The sequence below is a fragment of the Phacochoerus africanus genome, chromosome 6 (genome assembly GCF_016906955.1).
Source record: "Phacochoerus africanus isolate WHEZ1 chromosome 6, ROS_Pafr_v1, whole genome shotgun sequence".
NCBI lineage: Eukaryota > Metazoa > Chordata > Mammalia > Artiodactyla > Suidae > Phacochoerus > Phacochoerus africanus.
The window spans coordinates 97,803,942-97,821,064 of record NC_062549.1 but is presented as its reverse complement, the minus strand read 5'-3'; the positions used below and the strand labels follow the sequence as shown (position 1 = coordinate 97,821,064).

The 17,123-nt window shown below is 58.1% G+C and overlaps 1 protein-coding gene across 1 annotated transcript; it reads right to left on the bottom strand.

The window, feature by feature from the left end:
• Positions 1 to 2,186: 2,186 nt before the first annotated feature.
• On the bottom strand, positions 2,187 to 15,451 carry CELF3 (CUGBP Elav-like family member 3). The gene is made up of 13 exons (XM_047784653.1): positions 14,867 to 15,451; positions 13,539 to 13,621; positions 8,384 to 8,432; positions 7,863 to 7,991; positions 7,651 to 7,730; positions 6,505 to 6,648; positions 6,209 to 6,350; positions 5,828 to 5,977; positions 5,342 to 5,407; positions 4,913 to 5,047; positions 4,556 to 4,699; positions 3,788 to 3,925; positions 2,187 to 2,247 (listed from the first exon to the last, which is right to left on the bottom strand). The coding sequence occupies exons 1-12, from the start codon at positions 15,009 to 15,011 to the stop codon at positions 3,798 to 3,800; spliced, it is 1,395 nt and encodes a 464-aa protein (XP_047640609.1). The 5' UTR covers positions 15,012 to 15,451; the 3' UTR covers positions 2,187 to 2,247; positions 3,788 to 3,797.
• Positions 15,452 to 17,123: the final 1,672 nt, after the last annotated feature.

Here is a 17,123-nt window from a genome sequence, read left to right as displayed (position 1 = left end):
CAATGTCCACAGGTACATCCCTAGAGTGCTGCACATGTTAACTTCTCTTTTAACTCTTACTAGTTTGGGATGGTTTTAAGAGAAGGCAGAAGTGTGGGGTGGAGGTGGGGATTTACTCATCTCTCTAAGCTCCCAGAAGAGCTTTGGCCTGAGGCCAGTGTGGGGCTGGAAGGTCCTTTATAAGCAGGATATAAAGAGGGTGGAGTAGCAGGTGGCTGCCAAGAAGCCAGTGACCCATGGGCTGTGAATCAAAGAGGATACTTGTGTGAGCCCCTGACCCCAGCTTGAAAGCAGTTCACAGAGGAATCTAGGAACTGGAGGGATCTTAGGGCTTAATGCATCTGCCTTCTGCTTGATAGGGGTCACTACTCCAGCCTGCTAGATGCTTCTTGGATCTAGTTATAAGACAAGAGCATCATGGGCTTTTCGGCCTAGGTTCTGTTCCTGCAGCCATCCCTTAGTCACTTTGCGACACTGGGTAAATTAACTTACCTCCAAAGCCTTTGTTTCCTTGTCTGTAAAATTATATCCTGGAGTTCCTGTCGTGGCTCAGCAGTAATGAACCCAACTAGCATCCGTGAGGACACCAGTTCAATCCCTGGCCTCGCTCAGTGTTGGTTAAGGATCCGGCATTGCGCAGAGCTAGGGGGGTGTCAAAGATACATCTTGGATCTGGCGTCGCTGTGGCTGTGGTGTAGGCCAGCAGCTGCAGCTCCAATTCGAACCCTAGCCTGGGAACTTCCATATGCCATGGGTGCGGCCCTAAAAAAGTCCTGCTTTGCAGGGTTGTTGGGAGGTTAAATGAGGAAATGCACATTAAAGGCCTAGAAGGGAGCCACATACAGAGCAATTGCTTCATAGATGGTGGTGGTGCAGTCAGCTCCCAGTATCCGCCCCCCTCCCTGGCTGGTGCTGGGACAGCTCACCCACATGAACAAGGGAGAAGTTGGGGTCTGGGCTGTGAGATGTCCTCAGCCTTCAGCGGGACAGGGCTGGGTGTGGGAGAGGCCTGCCGACCTGCTTTCTCCCCTATATGCCCAGCTCTGCAGAGCTTTCCAGAATTAAGTGCAAAAGAAGGGTGGAAGGATAGGATCTTGAAGCTTGATCAAGCCCCAGACATGCTCCGGGGCGAGGGCTGGGCCTTCCTGATAAGAGTTTTCTCTCCCAACCTCACTCTCCCTCCCCACCCTCCCCCTCCCTGATACGCTCAGTCCCCTACCTTCCACCTCCCAAGACGCTTATGTGGTGCTTTTAAAACTTTTTTCTTTATTTAGACAGAAAAGACCAACTCTTTAAAAGTAAAATGCAATAAATAAATAAGTTAAGCATAGAGAAGTGTTTGAAACTGACTCCCCGCTCTCCCCTTACCACTCCCACCCCCACCCCATTTCTTCTCCCTAAAACCTCTTTCTAAAGAAAATGATCAGGTAATAAACCCTTTAGCCCTCCCCACACCCCTCTTCCCAGATACCCAGTTACCCCCCAAAGCAAAGGGAGAAATCAAGAGAGAAAAAAATCCAAGGGAAACATTGTCTAAACTCCCAGAAAGAGAGATGGCAGCGTCCGGGCCAGGCCGGGTAACGCACGGGTGGTTGTGGTATTTACATGGAGGGACCAGCAGAGACTGTAAACATTTTTAGGGGGTTGGGGGAGGTCTTTTCCTCGTGAAAGGAGGAGGGTCTCTGTGGCTGACTGGCAGAGAGGCTGCCCTCAGGGCGCCCCACACCCTCCTTAGAGGGGGCCCTCGGGGAGGCAGTGAGTTTTAGGGCTGGGAGCCCAGGGTTCAGGGATATCCTACCTCTAGCCGAGGGTGGCAGGGGGTGCGAGAACCAGCTTCTGAGAAACCCCTCTTGAGGGGAAGAGGCTGGGGCTGGGGGAGCTGGGGCGAGTGGGGGAGGCCCCTGCTGCCCTCCCGGCAGCACAGGTAGAACAGGCCCACTGGTGGGGGAGGCAAGTGCGAGAGCTGGGCGCACAAGGCCCGGCACAGGAGCCCCATCAGAGGGCAGGTACCCCGGAGCCTTCGAGCCTGTTCCTTGCTCCCTCACAAGGCCAAAAGGGCACCTGGGAGGAAACAGGCCCTTCAGGGGAGACGGGGGTGGTGGCAGCAGGCCGGTGTCCTGTGCCCCCAAGGGCCATGAAGCAGCGTTTGCCCAAGCCCAGTCAAGGCCCAGGGCAGATGTGCAGAGAGGGCTGGGGCCAGTCGTGGGGAGAGGGGGTGAGGTGCCCCTTCCTCTGGTGTCTCCAGACCTGTGAAAGGAAGGAAACGTGGGTGAAGCTGCGGGGAACACAGTACCCGATGCAGGTCGCAGGCCCTGGGGGAGCAGAGGTGGCTGAGGAAGGCAGTCATCACAAAGGCCTCGTCCAGACTGAACCATCTGGGCCCCCAGCCATTCGACAAGGGGCAGGGAGGGAGGGCGAGGGAGGGAGGGGCTGGTGATTACAAGAAACCAAAGGATATTAGGAAGGAAATATTCAAACACCCCGTGAGAAAAAGAGAGAGACTGGAAGATAAGGAGACAGACTGGAGGAGGAGAGGCAAAGAAATGAGACAACAAACAGGCAGGCAGAGGTGACTCGGAGAAAGGAGGAGGGGTGCAGTGTAGGAACAGACACCTGGAAAAAGAGCAAGGGGGCATCCGCAAAAGGGCGGCAGAGCAGGCCAGGGTGGAACCAGGGCTGGGCTTGGGGCTGGAGTCTCAAGGGGTGAGACCCCCTAGCCCCTGGGGGGTGCTCTCATTCCTTTTTGGAAAGGAACAAAGAAAGCAAGAGAGAAATGCACAGAACACGGACCACAGTCACCAACCACTGTTGACCAAGCACATCCCGCGAGCTGCCCCCAGCCCTGACCCTGGGCTGGGGGGCGCTTCCCTCCGCGGCTCCCTCCCCAAATAACAAACAATCGGCTCCAAAGACAACACGCTCGTTCCATGCAACTTACAGGGGCCCGGAGCAGGGGTCCGGGGATGGGGGCTTCGGCCGACAATGGACACGGGCCCTGGGCTGGGGGGCCCCCCAGGGTGGGGGGAGTTAAGCAGCCAGGATTGGGGGGAAAGGGGGAAAAACAGAAAATGTGGGTATTGTTTTGGGGTTGTGTTTTCTTAGGGGTTTGGTCCAAAGGAGATTAAACAACACAAAAGTAATCAAAGCTCACAGCTCTGCGGCCATGAGGTTGAGGTGGTGGCCGGTGATGGAGTGGAGGGGACCTGATAAGTGAGATTGACAGGCAGTCCAGCACCTTCAGCTGCCTCCACCTGAGCCAAAGCTGCTCCCCAGAGGCCTGATGCTCGGACTCCACTGTCCCACGGGGGAAATCACCCGGGGTCCAGGGCACCGGGCCTGATGTCCTCGCTTCTCAGGACAGATATTCTAGGAGCCAGTGGTTCTAGGGCCCTCCACTACCCTAAACCAGCCCCCTATTTCCCCAAACCCTACTCCCCTAATTCTACTTCAACCCAAAGGAAAACCAGAAAGAGAGAGACACAAGACACATGGACACTGACCGGACAGACGAGAACAAATATCGGGGAAGTTCTAGGGGGTGGACACAGATACAGACAGACTTGGCTCTGGGGTCACAGTGTGTGAGTGTGTGTGTGTGTGAGAGAGAGAGAGACATGGATGACTGAAAAACAGCTGAGAAAGCTGCTCCAGATCCCTGCTTCAAGCGCCCAGAGTCAGGGCTGGGTATCCTGAGGGTGGTGGGAAAGGGGGTGGGGGAAGTCCAAGTGAGGGTCCTGGCTGTGGTGTGAGGGAGCTGGAGAGGTCACAGGAAGGGAGCAGGACCCACCTGGGGGCCCTCAGTAGGGCCGGTTGGCATCCTTGGGTCGCTTTAGCTGGACTTTGAGGCGCTTCATGCCAATCTGGAAACCGTTCATGGCCTGGATGGCAGCCTGGGCACTGGCTGGATTGTCGAAACTCACAAAGCCTGAGGTAAGAGGGGCATAAAGCTTGCCCTGGCCTCCTCACTCTTCTGTGCTTAGACCAAGGCCTGCTCTTTGCTTTCCCATCACCCCCCTACTTCCTCCAGGTCTCCCAAATGCCCAGAAAAACTGCCCAGGACACAGTAGGCGTTCAGTAAGTCATTGACAGGTTGAGTGAATGAGTCCAGTCTAGCCTCCTGCACACCCCAGGATGCTCCTTTCCGCATTCTTTGAGGGGCAACCCCCTTCCTTGGCCTGGAGAGCTCAGAACCTGTCCTTTGAAAGCTCCACTCCAGACCCTAAATGACTTCTGAAGTCTTTCCCAAAGCAGCTTTCAAAGAGTGAAGGCAACTAAACCCTGCTCCCTAAGCCTTCCTTTTGAAAACAACTTCCTCAGAGAGCATGGATTTGACCCGTTCCTAAGGAAAAAGGTGAAGCTGTAGTTTTCTGGAGGAAGAGATGACAGAGGCAGGTGTGGGGTGTTGGGAGTGTAAAAGAAAAAAATGGGTCTTTCAGACCTTTGCACAATCTGGATTTCAAATATTGGGCCCACTGCAACCATAAGTGCTTTCAAATGTATCAGACCTTGTCCTCACCTGGGCCATATTTTATCTTTTGGATCATCCTGTTCTTACCAAAACACTTGCTCTGATTGGTGGCCCGATCAACAAAGACTTTGGCTGAGATGACGTGGCCAAAGGGGACAAACATCTGCAGGATCTCTGAGTCAGTGAACTCCTGGGGCAGGTGGTAGATGAAGATGTTGCAGCCGTCAGGGCCTGGGTGGCAGCAGAGAAGGAAGGAAGAGCTCCATGTCTGGGAGACAGACAAGGCGCGAGGGACCAGGGAAGGCAGCCCCGAAGCTGTGGGCCAGGGCGCCAGCCACCCCTCTCCAGTCTCATCCCCACATATGGGGCCAGACAGAGCTGGCCTTGGAGCCCCCAGCAGGAGCACCCCATCCCTGAACACTCTCCCCCAGGACTAGGCCACACCTTCCCGTTGCTGCTGCTGCTGCTGTTGCTGCTGCTGCTGCTGCTGCTGAGGAGGAGGCGGGGGCTGCTGGGCCACCAGGGCAGGAGGCTGTGGGAACGCAGGTGCCACCAGGCTGTAGGCTGCCGGGTAGGCTGCTGGCGGGGGGGAACAGAGAGCACAGATGGGGTTCCTGAGATGCCCCCAGCCCTTCCAGCCAACCCAGTGTCCCTCCCCCTAGCCCAGGCCGATGGAGTGGACAGGGCTGGGCCCTAAGATGCCAGAGGAGGAGCTGCCTCAGACCGTGGTGCACCACCCATAAAGGCGCATCTCACAGGTACGGCCTGTCAGTGAGTCCGCGGGCGTGGTTGGTGGGGACCATGAAGCCCAGGCCCAACTTCTGGGCCCCTTTTCCTCTTGCCAACACTTCCACTGGGGCCGGGGCTCCTCACCTGTGTAGTGCTGCATCCCCGCGTAGGCCTGCTGCAGGGGGTCCACGGGGGCCGCGGGGCTCTGAGCTGGGGAGAGCAGCACTGACCATGAGAGTGGGGCTACCACGCAGCTGGGAGCCCCACCAGTGGCTCTTGGAGCAGAGGCCCAGCAGGTGGGGAGGAGAGCCTCGTGGGAGAGCATGCGTTGTGAAATGAGAAAGCAGAAAGGCACAGAGCCATGGGAAGAGGGGAGGGCCAGGCATTAGCAAGACCTGAGTCTGTGACTGGCTGTTCAGCGCTCTACACCTTGGCCAAGTCACTTGGCCTCTCTACACCTCAGCTTCCCTGGCTGAGACGCGGAAGGAACACCCCACCCAAGCTAATAGCAGGAGAAAGTGCCTTATAACCCCAAAGCCTGGAGAGGAAGGGTGTGTCACACCTGCCTGCAGTGAGAGTGGTGGCTGGGATTGTTGCTGGGGAGAGGGGTGGGCAGGCAGAGAACCCCACCTGGGTAGGGGTGGACCCCGTTGGGATACAGAGCATCAGGGGCAGGCTGCCCAGTGGGCTGGGTGGGCACCGGGCTGTAGCCGTTGACGCCCAGGGCAGCAGGGATCGCAGAGACAGGCGTGGCAGCGATGGCAGGAGGGGTGCTGGTTCCTGGGGAGGAGAAATCGGCAGAGACAGAGCAGAGAAGTGGACACACAAATGTCAGCAGAAAACTGGTCAGTAAGTCTGAGGGCAGAGGGGAGGAGGCAGGCTACTCTCTGACCCCTGACCTCTCCCAGGCCCCACGGCTACCCTGAGCCATATGCCCCTCTCCCCATCCCCACCACGGCGTGGTTCTGACCTGCCCCATTCACACCCTGCCCAGCCCGGCCTGGGCCGTACCTGAGGATGGGGTGATGGGGGTGGCGATGAGGCCATTGGCATTGATGGCGGCCATGTGCTGCATCTGCACGGCAGCCATGGTGGCCATGGGGCTGAGGTAGGCACTGTGAGCCGCTACCAGGGCCGCCTGCTGCTGCATCAGCTGGGGACAGGGGAGGAGAGAGAGTGGGGCTAGCTCCCCTGCACCCTGGCCTGGGTCCCCTCCCAGCCCCGGACCTTGGCATTGGGAGGGTGGGGACACGACAGGAGGCCAGGGTAGGGGTGGGCCAGGCCCGGCCCCGAGGGGCAGTGCTCACGGCCTGGGTGTAGGCGCTGTAGGCTCCAAACTGGAGGGCGATGGGGCTGAACATGCCCAGCTGGGTGGCCACCTGCTGCATTCGGCGGAGACCTCGCTCCTTCTCCGTGTCAGCAAACTTCACCACCAGGCTGGACGAGGCACCCTGGGCACCAGCCCCGCATGAGGTCAGCGGGATGGAGTTGGGGGGTCTCTCCTCCCCAGAGCCCTCAGGACCTGGCCCCAAGTCCATCTCGCATGGCTTGGCCTCTTTGGGAGGGCAGCCATCGTTGTTCTTATGTCAAGTGGGGAAACTTTCGTCCCACCCCTCCCCTGTACCAGGCTGTGTGAGAGACTAGAAAACATCAAGGAATGTGAGGGCATGTGCTTAAAAGGGGAGAGAGCTACCGGAAGGCAGAGGGCATTCCTGGCTTCTCCAGGAGGATTCTGAGCCGGAAATCATCCCCAGGGCGCGTCAGCAGCAACAAACCTTTGAGCTCATCTTGCCCGGTAGCTACTCCCTCACCTCACCCCCACCCCCATGTCCCTCCTCATGGTGTGCTCAAGGGATGCAGCCTTGAAGCTGAATAGCAGCCCACACCTAGAAAAACCAGCCTGGAACCTTTGCAAGGTTGTAGAACCCTATGCTCTGGAATGCAGCTCTCTACCTGCAGCTGCATCCTAGCACCCAAATCCCTGCTAAGTGCTTTTGTCCAGTCTCTGCTGAAGAACCTGAGTTATGAGAGGCTCACCTCCTTGGGAGCCAGCCAGTTCCGTTTGAGACGTTTGCTGTGCGGGGGCAGTGGGATGAGTGTGCAGAGGTCACGTGGGGCCTCTAAGCACATGTCCTGATGTCCAGCCAGGGGTGGGGTATGGGAAGCGTGGGAGAAGAGGTGTGAGGTGGAGGAGGCTGAGGGATGGAGGAGGGAGGAGAGGAGCGTGAGGGCATGTGGACCGAAGATGAGGCACAGGCGTGGTGAACAAGAAACAGGGAGGAGTTATTTGAAAGGTGATGCTTGTTCCCTAAGAGGTTTGATTCTCCTGCCAGAAAATTCTTTTGGAATAAACTCAGAGGCCCTATCCGGAATGGACTGTCCCCTCTGAGCCAGGGTCTGGTGTGGGCCCAGCGAGGCTGGAAGAGGCCCGAGGGCTGGGCAGCAGGGCTCACCGGCAGGGTCCGGCTGCTGTGAAGGGTGTTGATGGCCGCCTGGGCCTCGGCATGGGTCTGGAACTTCACGAAGGCGCAGCCTGGAGCATTTAAGAGGGACAAGGAAAGGGTGAGTGTCCATGCTGGAGGGCCCCCACTGCCTGAGGAAAATGTGGGAGGGGCAGGAAGGCGGAGGCCCTGGGGGGGGGGGCGGGTGGCAGACGGGTGGCTACCTTTGCTGGTGCCGTCTGGGCCCCGGAGCACAGTGCACTCGTCTATGGTCCCGAAAGGCTCGAACATCTTCCGGACGTCTTCATCTGTCTGCTGCTTCCCTAGCATCCCCACAAAGAGCTTCCGGTCTTCTGGGGGGTAGGGACAGGAGGAAGGGTAGGTTCAGGGCCTCCTGGCTGCTTTTCCAGCCCTGCTCCTCACCTTCAACTCTTCCCTGGAAGCCCCCTCACCCTGGGACCCATGGCGCTTAGGATATGATGGTGGGGGATGGGCTGCAGTTACACAGAGGTCACATGCCAGTTCTGAAGGACTGCCTTGCACGCCACTCTGGGCCTCAGTTTTGCCATCTCTGTAATGGGTGAGCTCACAGCCCCTCTCGCCTCGCTGACTCCTATGCCCACCTTGACTGGGAACCCTCCAGAATTCTCAGACTCCCTTCCTCAGGAAAACCTGCCCCTCAGCTACTCCAAACCCTGGGCCTGGGGATTGAGAAGAAGGACTGTGGCCAAGGGACAGAACCTACCTCCACGGCTCTCGCTGTCGGCTGGCTTGACCTGGATGGGCCTGTTCATCTAAAGGGAAGAAGAGAAGGCAACTGCTGGCACCCTCCTCTGGACACCCAGAGAGCCCTCCCCACGCCGGACTGGAGAGGCTGCAGGGAGTGAGCCCAGGCCCAGCCCTCTGAACTGCTGGTGGGAAGGAAGGGATGGGGCTTAGTCTCGTTTGGAATTAGGACCCAGAGGATTAGAGGCAGTGGAAGGAGACGATGTAGGGGAGGATGCGTGTGGAACACGACTCCAAGCTCAGGTAGGGCCCCAGATGGTTGGGCCTGGGGGAGGTACTGCTGTCCTGAGGGAGAGAGTGGGGCTGCCCAGAGGGGCCCAGGTCTGAGATGGGCCCCAACCCAAGGGCTATTCGTCAGGAGCTGCCTCAGTTCTACAAAGTAGGAGCTACAGAGGCCACCCATCCAGCAGCCCCAAGGAGGACTCTAGACTGAGGGAGACCCTACAGATGCCCGGACTTCTTCTGACCCCTGGAGGTGTGTCTGCCTCTCTTTCTGCCCCCTCTGCACCCCTTGACCCCGGGGGAAGGCACTCGGGCAGCACAAAGGGAGCAGATGCCCAGTCTCCGTGGCAACGGAAGAATGCGCGCCATGGCAACCGCCCACTCAGCCTGATTTATCCGTCCCCGTCGCCCTGGCGACCGTGGTGACGTCATCACTTCTGCTGCTCCACACACCCGGAGAAGGAGTGGGGAGGGGGGTGGGAACAGGGTATGCAGGGGGTGGAGGATTTAGTGGGGGCTGGGAGGTGGGGGAGGGGCCCAGGAGAGCTTCCTGATTCTGGAGGGAGGGGCCGTGCTGTCCAGGCTCCTGCCTTCCTTTTCCAGATCAAATCCTTGATGTCTCACGGCTGAGACAGCTCTCAAGGAGGAATTGTCCCGTGCTCATTCTCCTGGTACCCTGTACCCCGGAAGTCCTACCGAGCTCTCCCCTCTCCCCTACTCCTGCAGCATCTCCCTTTGTTCAGCCTCCGGTGGAAATGCAGTTTCCCTCTCCCTGTTCCTGTCTGGTGAGAGGACTTGGGAATGAAGCCTGCAGGTTGATTTCCTTAACCTCAGTGGGCAGCATCTTAGGAACTGGAGAGGGAGGGGAAGGACTCAGTATTTCATGTCTGAAAATATTTTGCTACTGAAGACTTTGACCCCTGGAGCCACACCTGGTCACCCCACTCATGTCATGGTGGAGCAGACCTAGTTCTAGTGACCAAAAATAAGTAAACAGAAGAAGCCATTCATCTATATTCTGAGGGTGGGGTTAAAGTTACCCTCAGGAAAGGCGCTGGACTTCCAGGACCGGCCCTGTTACTCACGAGCTGGGTGACCTTGGACAAGTCATTTCTCTCCTCTAGGCCTCAGCTTCCTTATCTGTAAAATGGGCTGGATGGGGCGGCCTTGGAGATCTTGTGCGTCAGCATTTAACACAGAGAAGAGCAGAAATAATAGTTGCTCCTGCCTCTACTCACCCTGCACCCTCTTCCCAGGCGTCAGATCACGCCATATAGTCTGGCTGGACTCTGCCGGAATCTAGGCCCCACCTCAACCAATACTCCCTCCCTGTCCACCCCTCCCCCCCCAGTCCCTGGATCTGAGAGCAGCTGGTAGGGGAGGGGGGGGTAACAGTCACACAAATCCTCTGGCCAATCTGCCCCAGCTTTATCCTCCACCAATCTGGGATTATCCCATCAGAGATTCAATCTCCTCAGGGGTGGGTGTGTGTGTGTGTAGCAAGGGCCGATGCTCAGGGCTCTTGCTTGGTCTTTCACTCTCCTCTCCTGTACTCGGGTCAAAGCCATCAGGAAGCCTCTTGGGCATCTCAGCAGCCAGTCCCCCCACCCCCACTGCAGAAGAGGTGGGATCAGAACCGCAGTCACAGCTTCCGGGACTTCTAAAGCTAGGCACTAACCTCTTCCCCACAGGCCCCTGGGGACTTACTGTTCTAGTTGGGGATGGGGAACCTGGGATCCAGAGAGAAAGGATGGCGCTCCCTCCCTGCGAGGCTCCCAGGCACAAAAATAGCATATCAATAAATATCCACAGCTGATATGGATTCGCACAAACACACACACAAGTGCACAGACCACAGCACAGCCCAGGTTGACGGAGGCTCTGCCCACACCCCTACAGCAGACGGCTCCCTCCGCGGCCCCCAGTGCCCCATTCCCAGCCTCTCCTTGGCCTGGCACTTCCTGTGGGAAGCTCAGCCTTTGTTAGCTCAGCTCGGCACACCTGCCCCCTCCCCCGAGTCCAGCTGGGCCCTGTTTACCTGGCAACCCGGGCCTTGCTTCCCTAGCTACCACCTGCCAGGTGATAAGCCCTCCCCAGGGCCTCCCAAGGAAGAAGGGGCTATTTCTACTCCAACCAGGTGTCTCTGAGACACCCCCCATCAACCTGGCCACTTGTTAATAAGTCTCTCTCACCAATAGCAAAGACCCTTCTTCCCAAGAAGAGCTCCCCATGCCCACAAAATCTAATTTTCCTGAGGGCACAGGCCTCATGCCCAGCCACTCCTGGCTCCAGACTTGTACTTGGTGTCCCAGGCAGCATAGGTCTTCTCCCTGGAGCCAGAACTCACCTGCCCAACAGCAAGCTGACAGGCAGGACCCATGGCCCCTGAGGGGGATTTTGGCCCAAGTAGAGGGGGAGGGGCAGGTCTCAGTTTGGGGGTGGGGGGATGTGCTTGGGCTGTGGGATGGAAATAATCCTGTGAAATCAGATTGTTAGGTTCATTATACAACTACAGATGTGATAAATTCATTTGAGTAATTAAAAAAAAAAAGCGGAAATAAAACCCCCAGCAAGCTGACAGGCAGGACCCATGGCCCCTGAGGGGATTTTGGCCCAAGTGGAGGGGAGGGGCAGGCCAGACTGAGGGAGTTCCTGACACCATCACCTCCAGGAGGCCACACCCTACTCTCAGGAAGAATCCAGGGCCCTGTGACAGAGCCTGCCTTAGGAACACTTAGGGGAGGGAGGAGGAGATGGGCTTAGCTCCCATCTTTCTAGATTCCAGGGTGACAAAGATGGGGAAAAAGGAGAGGGCTAAACGCCTCCAGTAAAGAAAGAAGCTGCAGTCAGAGGGCACAGAGATTAGAGAGGAGGAGGAAGGTCCCAACACAATTGTGCAAAAGCTGACACACTGGACACACATGCACACTCACAAACTCAAGGACAATCTGAGGGGAAACAATGCTGCCAGGAAGGCAGGTGCCTGAGAAGAGACCTGGGGCAAACAGGGTCAGGCACAGCTTGGTGATGGGCATCTACCGCCCTGGTCTGCTCCCCGAAACCCCCAGCATGGGGGCCCCTTTGGAGAAAAAAAATCCCTCATTTCCTACCAAAGGCTCTGACTGGTGCTGCTGGATTCGGTCTCCTGGGGCAAGGGCCAAAGTGGGGGACTCAGCCTCACCTGGGAGCTTGGGGTGGGGGAGACAGTTATCAACCAGGGTGAGCCTCTTGATTGCCTCCCACCCTAGGGCTTATTTCCTCAGGAAGAGGAGGCAGTGCCTTCCTACACCCAGGAAGGAGCCCTGCCTGAGCCACACAGGTGGCCAGAGGGGGACAGAGTCAGGGCAGAAGTCTCCAGCTGGCACAGAGGGCCCTGGGGCTCCTGCCCACCTGGGCGGTAGCTCTCACCCACGTCTCCACTGCAGGCCCCCTGCTCTCTACCTTCTCCACCCCTCTGGTTTCCGAAGGGGCTCTGAGAGATAAGAGGCAATAGAAAAAACAGCAATGGAGATGAAAACTTGATTTGTGAAGGGCCTTCACAGAAGAAAGGGAGAGGGAGTTGCAAGGTCAGGCAATGGGAACCAGGCTTCCTGGGATGCATGCGTGCGTGCGCGCACACACAAACACACACACACACACACACACACACACGTGCTCCTGGGATCCCAGGCCTGCTCACACATGCACGGATCCTTAACTCTGTGGGCGATGGTGGTTCTGGGCTGCCTTGCCCTTGAAAGCAGGGAGCTGGCAGTGGATCTGCTTTCCCAGTGTTCTCAGGGTGGGGACCCAGGGAGGGGGTCACAGACCTATGGAGGGCTTGAAGTTGGGAGCGGTGGAAACAGTTCTAATTTTTCTTGATCTCCCTACCCTCTTTCCCATCTATTTTGTCTGTTTTCCTCCCAGGAAGAGCTGGAGAATCAGGCTCCATCTCCATTTCCCACCCGGGAAAGAAGGTGAGGAGGTGACAGGTGTGTCTCCAGCGCGCAGACTGTGTTTTGCACGTGTTGGCTGGAGGGAAGGATGGAGTTCGTTCTCAGGAGGTACTTTCCAGGGGACACAGCAGAAGCAGATGGCTATTGAAAGGGAATGGCTCATCCTTCCCCCCAGTACATGTATGTGGGGGCAGTCTGAGATTCCTTATTCCTACCCTTGCCAGCCCAGGCCAGGAACAAGCTGCAAGCCTGGATGAGAAGACAAAGAGCTCTGACCTTGCAGGAGGGAGGCCACGACAGAGGCCACCCCTGCCTCCCTGGGCACACTTGGCGGATCTCCGCACTGATGGCTGCCCCTGCCCCTGCCCCTGCCTGCTGCCCCCTGCCCGCCTCCGTATGGTGAACTCAGGCTCACCAGGCCCTGATGCCCCCTGATGTCCCCTGATGCCCTGTGCCACTGTCCCGAGGCTTTTCCAGGGAGCCATGAGCCTGTCCCAGCTCAGAAGTCAGCACAGAGGTGCCAGTCCAGCAGGCCCCCTCCCCCCATCTCAGGCTTCGGGCACCCCTCCCCCACCTCACAGCCAGATTTCCTACCCCCCCAACACAAAAGAGCGCTTGCGTGCCTCCTTCTCTTTCTGCCCGCACTTGGTGAACGAAGTCTTCTCCCAACCAGCTAAGTCCTCCCTCTAAGGGTCGCCCCAGGGGCAGGTTGGGAAGTGGGGAAGGGGCGGCCTCTGCTTGCATTTTTTGAAGTTTACATTTAGTCTGCTAACCGCTCTTTTCCTTCTCTCTTAGTGGGGAGCATCACATGCATCTTCAGCGAGGAAGAGGGATGTTAGAAGAAGGAAGGGGCTTCTGGTGCTGAGAAGAGGTGAAAGGATGCTCTGTGTCCTGGGAAAGTGGTGCCCCCTCTAAGGCCCTTCGCAGCCCCCTAGCCCTGTTACGGCCGGGACTCACCCCTGGAAGCGTCTTCTGTTCGTGCAGGGCGCTCTGGGCCTTCAGGGCTGAATCGCGGGCACAGTATGTCAGGAAGGCACATCCTGAGGAGGGACAGGGGCCGAGAGACCAGGTCCGGGGGGAGTCCCCGGTCTCCCCTCCCTAAAAGGCCTCCCCCTCCCACGAGACTGGGAACTAGGGCGCATGTCCCTTCTGGCTGCCTTCTGCCTGCCTGAGAGGGGGCAAACCTTCTGCCTCGGGAGTCTCTGGGCTGATGGGCATGGGGCAGAGACCCAGAGGCTGGGAGGCTTGCACGGCGGCGGCGGGGTGCTGGACGCGGGAGAGCGCTTGGGCTGTCGGGAGCCAGGGCTGTGGTGTGGGGGGAGGAGAGGGGCATGTGATCTCAGACGAGTGTGTGTAGTGTGGCTTCCTCTCTCCCTTAGCTGGTCTCTTTTCCTCTTTCTTCTTCACCTCCACCTCCTCCATCTTGTCACCGTCACCCCTCTCCTATCCCCTGTCCCCTATTTCCTCCTTCCCAACTCCAGAGGAGGCAGGTGGAGGGTGGAGAGTGGACTAGAGAAGGAAAGGGAAGAGAGGGTAGCAGGAGGTCCCTGGGCTGGTGGATGGGGTGGCTGCACAGTCCCAGTGCCTGGAGCTCTCCAAGTCCTGACCCGCCTGACCCTGCCTAGCCCCACAGCCCTTAGGCCAGAGGCTCAGCCTCTCTTCCCCCCAGCTCTCTTAACTTTCCAGTCCCCCACACTTCCCAGATCTTTACCAATCTCTGTCCTTTGCACACTGTTTCCCAGGTCCCTCTCTTTACTCCTGAAACTGCCCTGCCCAGTCCCTGTCCATCCACTCTTTCCAGGTTGAGCACCTGACTCTGCATCCCAACCCCCATCCCAGTAGTATCTGAGGCTACTAAGACTCTCAACCTTGTGTGTGTGTATGTGTGTGTGTGTGCACACGCACACACGCTCATACACACACACACCCGCCCAGCTCCTTATCTCTCAAACCAGCTGTCTTGTTCCTCTATCCTTCCTTGAGTTTATCCACGACATTATTCCCCTCAGCTCTGAGATCCACATCTCTGCAGCCCCTTTGACAACTAACTCTTCCCCCCAGGAGGCTCTCCTTAGTCCTCCATCAGGAGTGCCCTGGTCACCCTGGCTGAGTTCTCCTCTAGCTCCTCCATCCACACTCCCCAGCCCCTCAACTCTTTTCCTTCCCAACCAGATCCATTTTTTTCCAGCCCCTCCATCCCTCCAGCCTGGCTTGCCCCCTCCTCCCAGCCTCCCAGCCCCCCAGCCCACTCCCTGAAGCCTCTCCAGCCTGGCATGACCCCTCACCCTTGTGCAGCCCGGTGTACTTGTCCTTGATGACAGTCAGCTCGAAGATCCGACCAAACTGTTCGAAGATGGGTTTCAGGTCCTTTTCCTCCAGATGCCTCGGGATCTGCCCCACAAACAGCTTGATGGCATCCGGCTCCTTCATTGGGGCGGCCCACGAGAAGGGGCCGAGGGGAGCAGGGAGAGGCCCGAAGGCCAGGGGGGGGCTGCCCAGCAAGGAGGCAAGTGGCCGGGGCTGGGGCCCAGCCGGGGCTGGCTTTCCCTTTGGCCCCCAACCACAGTGCTGAGCAGAGGGCAGCGCTGCACACAAAGGAGGCCCTGGGAGTTGAGGGCTAGGGTCAGGGGTCTAGGCAGACACTGTCATGCCACCAGGGGGCATAGCCCAAACAAATGATCTCCCTCCCAGAGATCTGGCCAATATCCCAGGATGGGGAGCAGTGTGGCCAAGACCTGGAGGGTTAGGGTGGTAGCAGGGGCACTGGGAACTGGGGGTTGAGACAAGAGCTGGAGGTGGAGGAAAGGGCCAGAGAAGGGCGCTGGGAATGGAGGCTGAGGGGTTAGGGTGCTGGTACGCTTGTCAGCAGCGTCGGGGGTGGGGGTGGGGGTGGGGGAGGGCACTCCTGATGTGGGGCAGGTGGAGCGCTCGCTGGCTTCCCCGGGAGGACACCTCCCCTGTGGCTGATCCTTCTGCTGGGTCCGAAGATCCCTGATGCCAGATGCTTGATCTCTGATGGCGGCAGAGCTCCGGGGGGGGTCCCTTTGGCCCTGCCGCCCCCCTTCAGGTCCTCCCCTCAGCCCCCCTCCCACCCCCACCCCGGTCCCCGGGCCTGGGCTGCTGCCGGCTGCTCCCGCCGCTGGGGCTGCCTGCTTTCCCGGTCACCTGGGTCCCGGAGCTCTGCTCTCCGGCCGCGCTCTCCTCAACAAAAACCTCCCCCCTCCACACCCCCCTCCCCACTCCCACCTCCTTTCCCCTGACATCAGTGATGTCAGTCTCAGGGGTGGAATACAAATTCTCTACCCTGGAGAGGGACGCACAATCCAGACAAGAGCCACGCCCTCCTCCTATCTCCTTCCTTCCCGACTCTCTTCCCACCCCCAGAAGAGCAGCTGGTCCTGTTGATAATAACCCTTCCCCCACCTTACTCCCCAATCACGAGTGAGGCAAGGCACTAAGATGGAGAATTTATAGAGGAGCCCTAAGGTGGGGTCCATTGTTCCGGGGGCTGGAGCTGTCCCCGGTGCTGGAAGAGAAGACCCAGGAGAGGGGAGCTGGGGGGAGGAAGAGAAGGGAACCGGTATCTGGGGAGACTGAGAGTGGGGAGCCAAGGAAAGAAACCGAGAGAAAGAAGATGGCATAGAGACAGCTGGGCAGGTTGGGGGCGGGTGAGGAGAAGAGAGTACTGGGGAGGGAAGCAGGTCGCAGAGCCTGGGGGAAAGGGTAGAAAGAACCCGAAGGGAAGGATGGAAAGGAGGGTGTGGAAGAGTGAGCAGGGTGAGTTGAGTGCAGAGAGAGATCCGTGTGTTTTCCAGAAAAGGAACCAAGAAAAACTCGATCTTGCTGGCAATTGCCGACTCCTCCTTCTCATCCTCTGGGGGGTTTGTGTGTATAAGTGCGTGGGCAGGGAGGCAGCGGTGGTGACAGCAGGAGCTCGCACTTGTAAGCTCCTTGAAGACCAGGATGCCGTGGTTTAATTCATTTTACTGTTCATAGCGTCTAGCGCAGTGTCTTGTTCACACGTAGTAGGAGCTTAACAAATATTTCTTCAATAAAACAGTCAATGCAAAAAACCTCTTGACAAGAGTAGGTTCCTGCTTCCTTCAGTGGGCAGAATCACAGCTGTCAAGCTCCCCTTTAGGGCAGAGGAAACCCAAATACTCTTTTCTTCTGCTGCCTGTCTCCCCCCACCCCACCCCCACCCCCACTTAGATTCCATGCGTGGGACTGTAATTGAGTCAGGTAACAAAGAGGGACCGGGAAATACATTTGGGGGGCGATGACTTTCCTAAACAGCTATACTTGTAAAAATGATCAGTTTGCTCCCTGTTCTCGAGGGAGCTTGACCCCTCCATGGGCTCACTCACAGCTCCCCCTCGATGCAGGGAGTCTGTTGACATCAAACCTCCTGGACTGGGCAGCCCTTGCCTGCCATCAGGTGCTCACCGACCTGGGCTCACCCTGCCTCCAGCCATCCTTTCACCCCAGGATGGGGCTGATGTCTCCACAGTGGTGCTGGTGTCTCTGAAACCTGTCCTGCCT

Bases quoted from the DNA above. Each gene is read 5' to 3' on its own strand.
- CELF3 (XM_047784653.1), bottom strand. From the start codon at position 15,011: ATGAAGGAGCCGGATGCCATCAAGCTGTTTGTGGGGCAGATCCCGAGG. The intron at 13,622-14,866 runs GTGAGGGGTCAT...GTCCCTCCTCAG, and splicing joins GTACACCGGGCTGCACAAGG to GATGTGCCTTCCTGACATAC. The intron at 7,992-8,383 runs GTAGGTTCTGTC...CCTACCCCCCAG, and splicing joins CGACAGCGAGAGCCGTGGAG to AAGACCGGAAGCTCTTTGTG.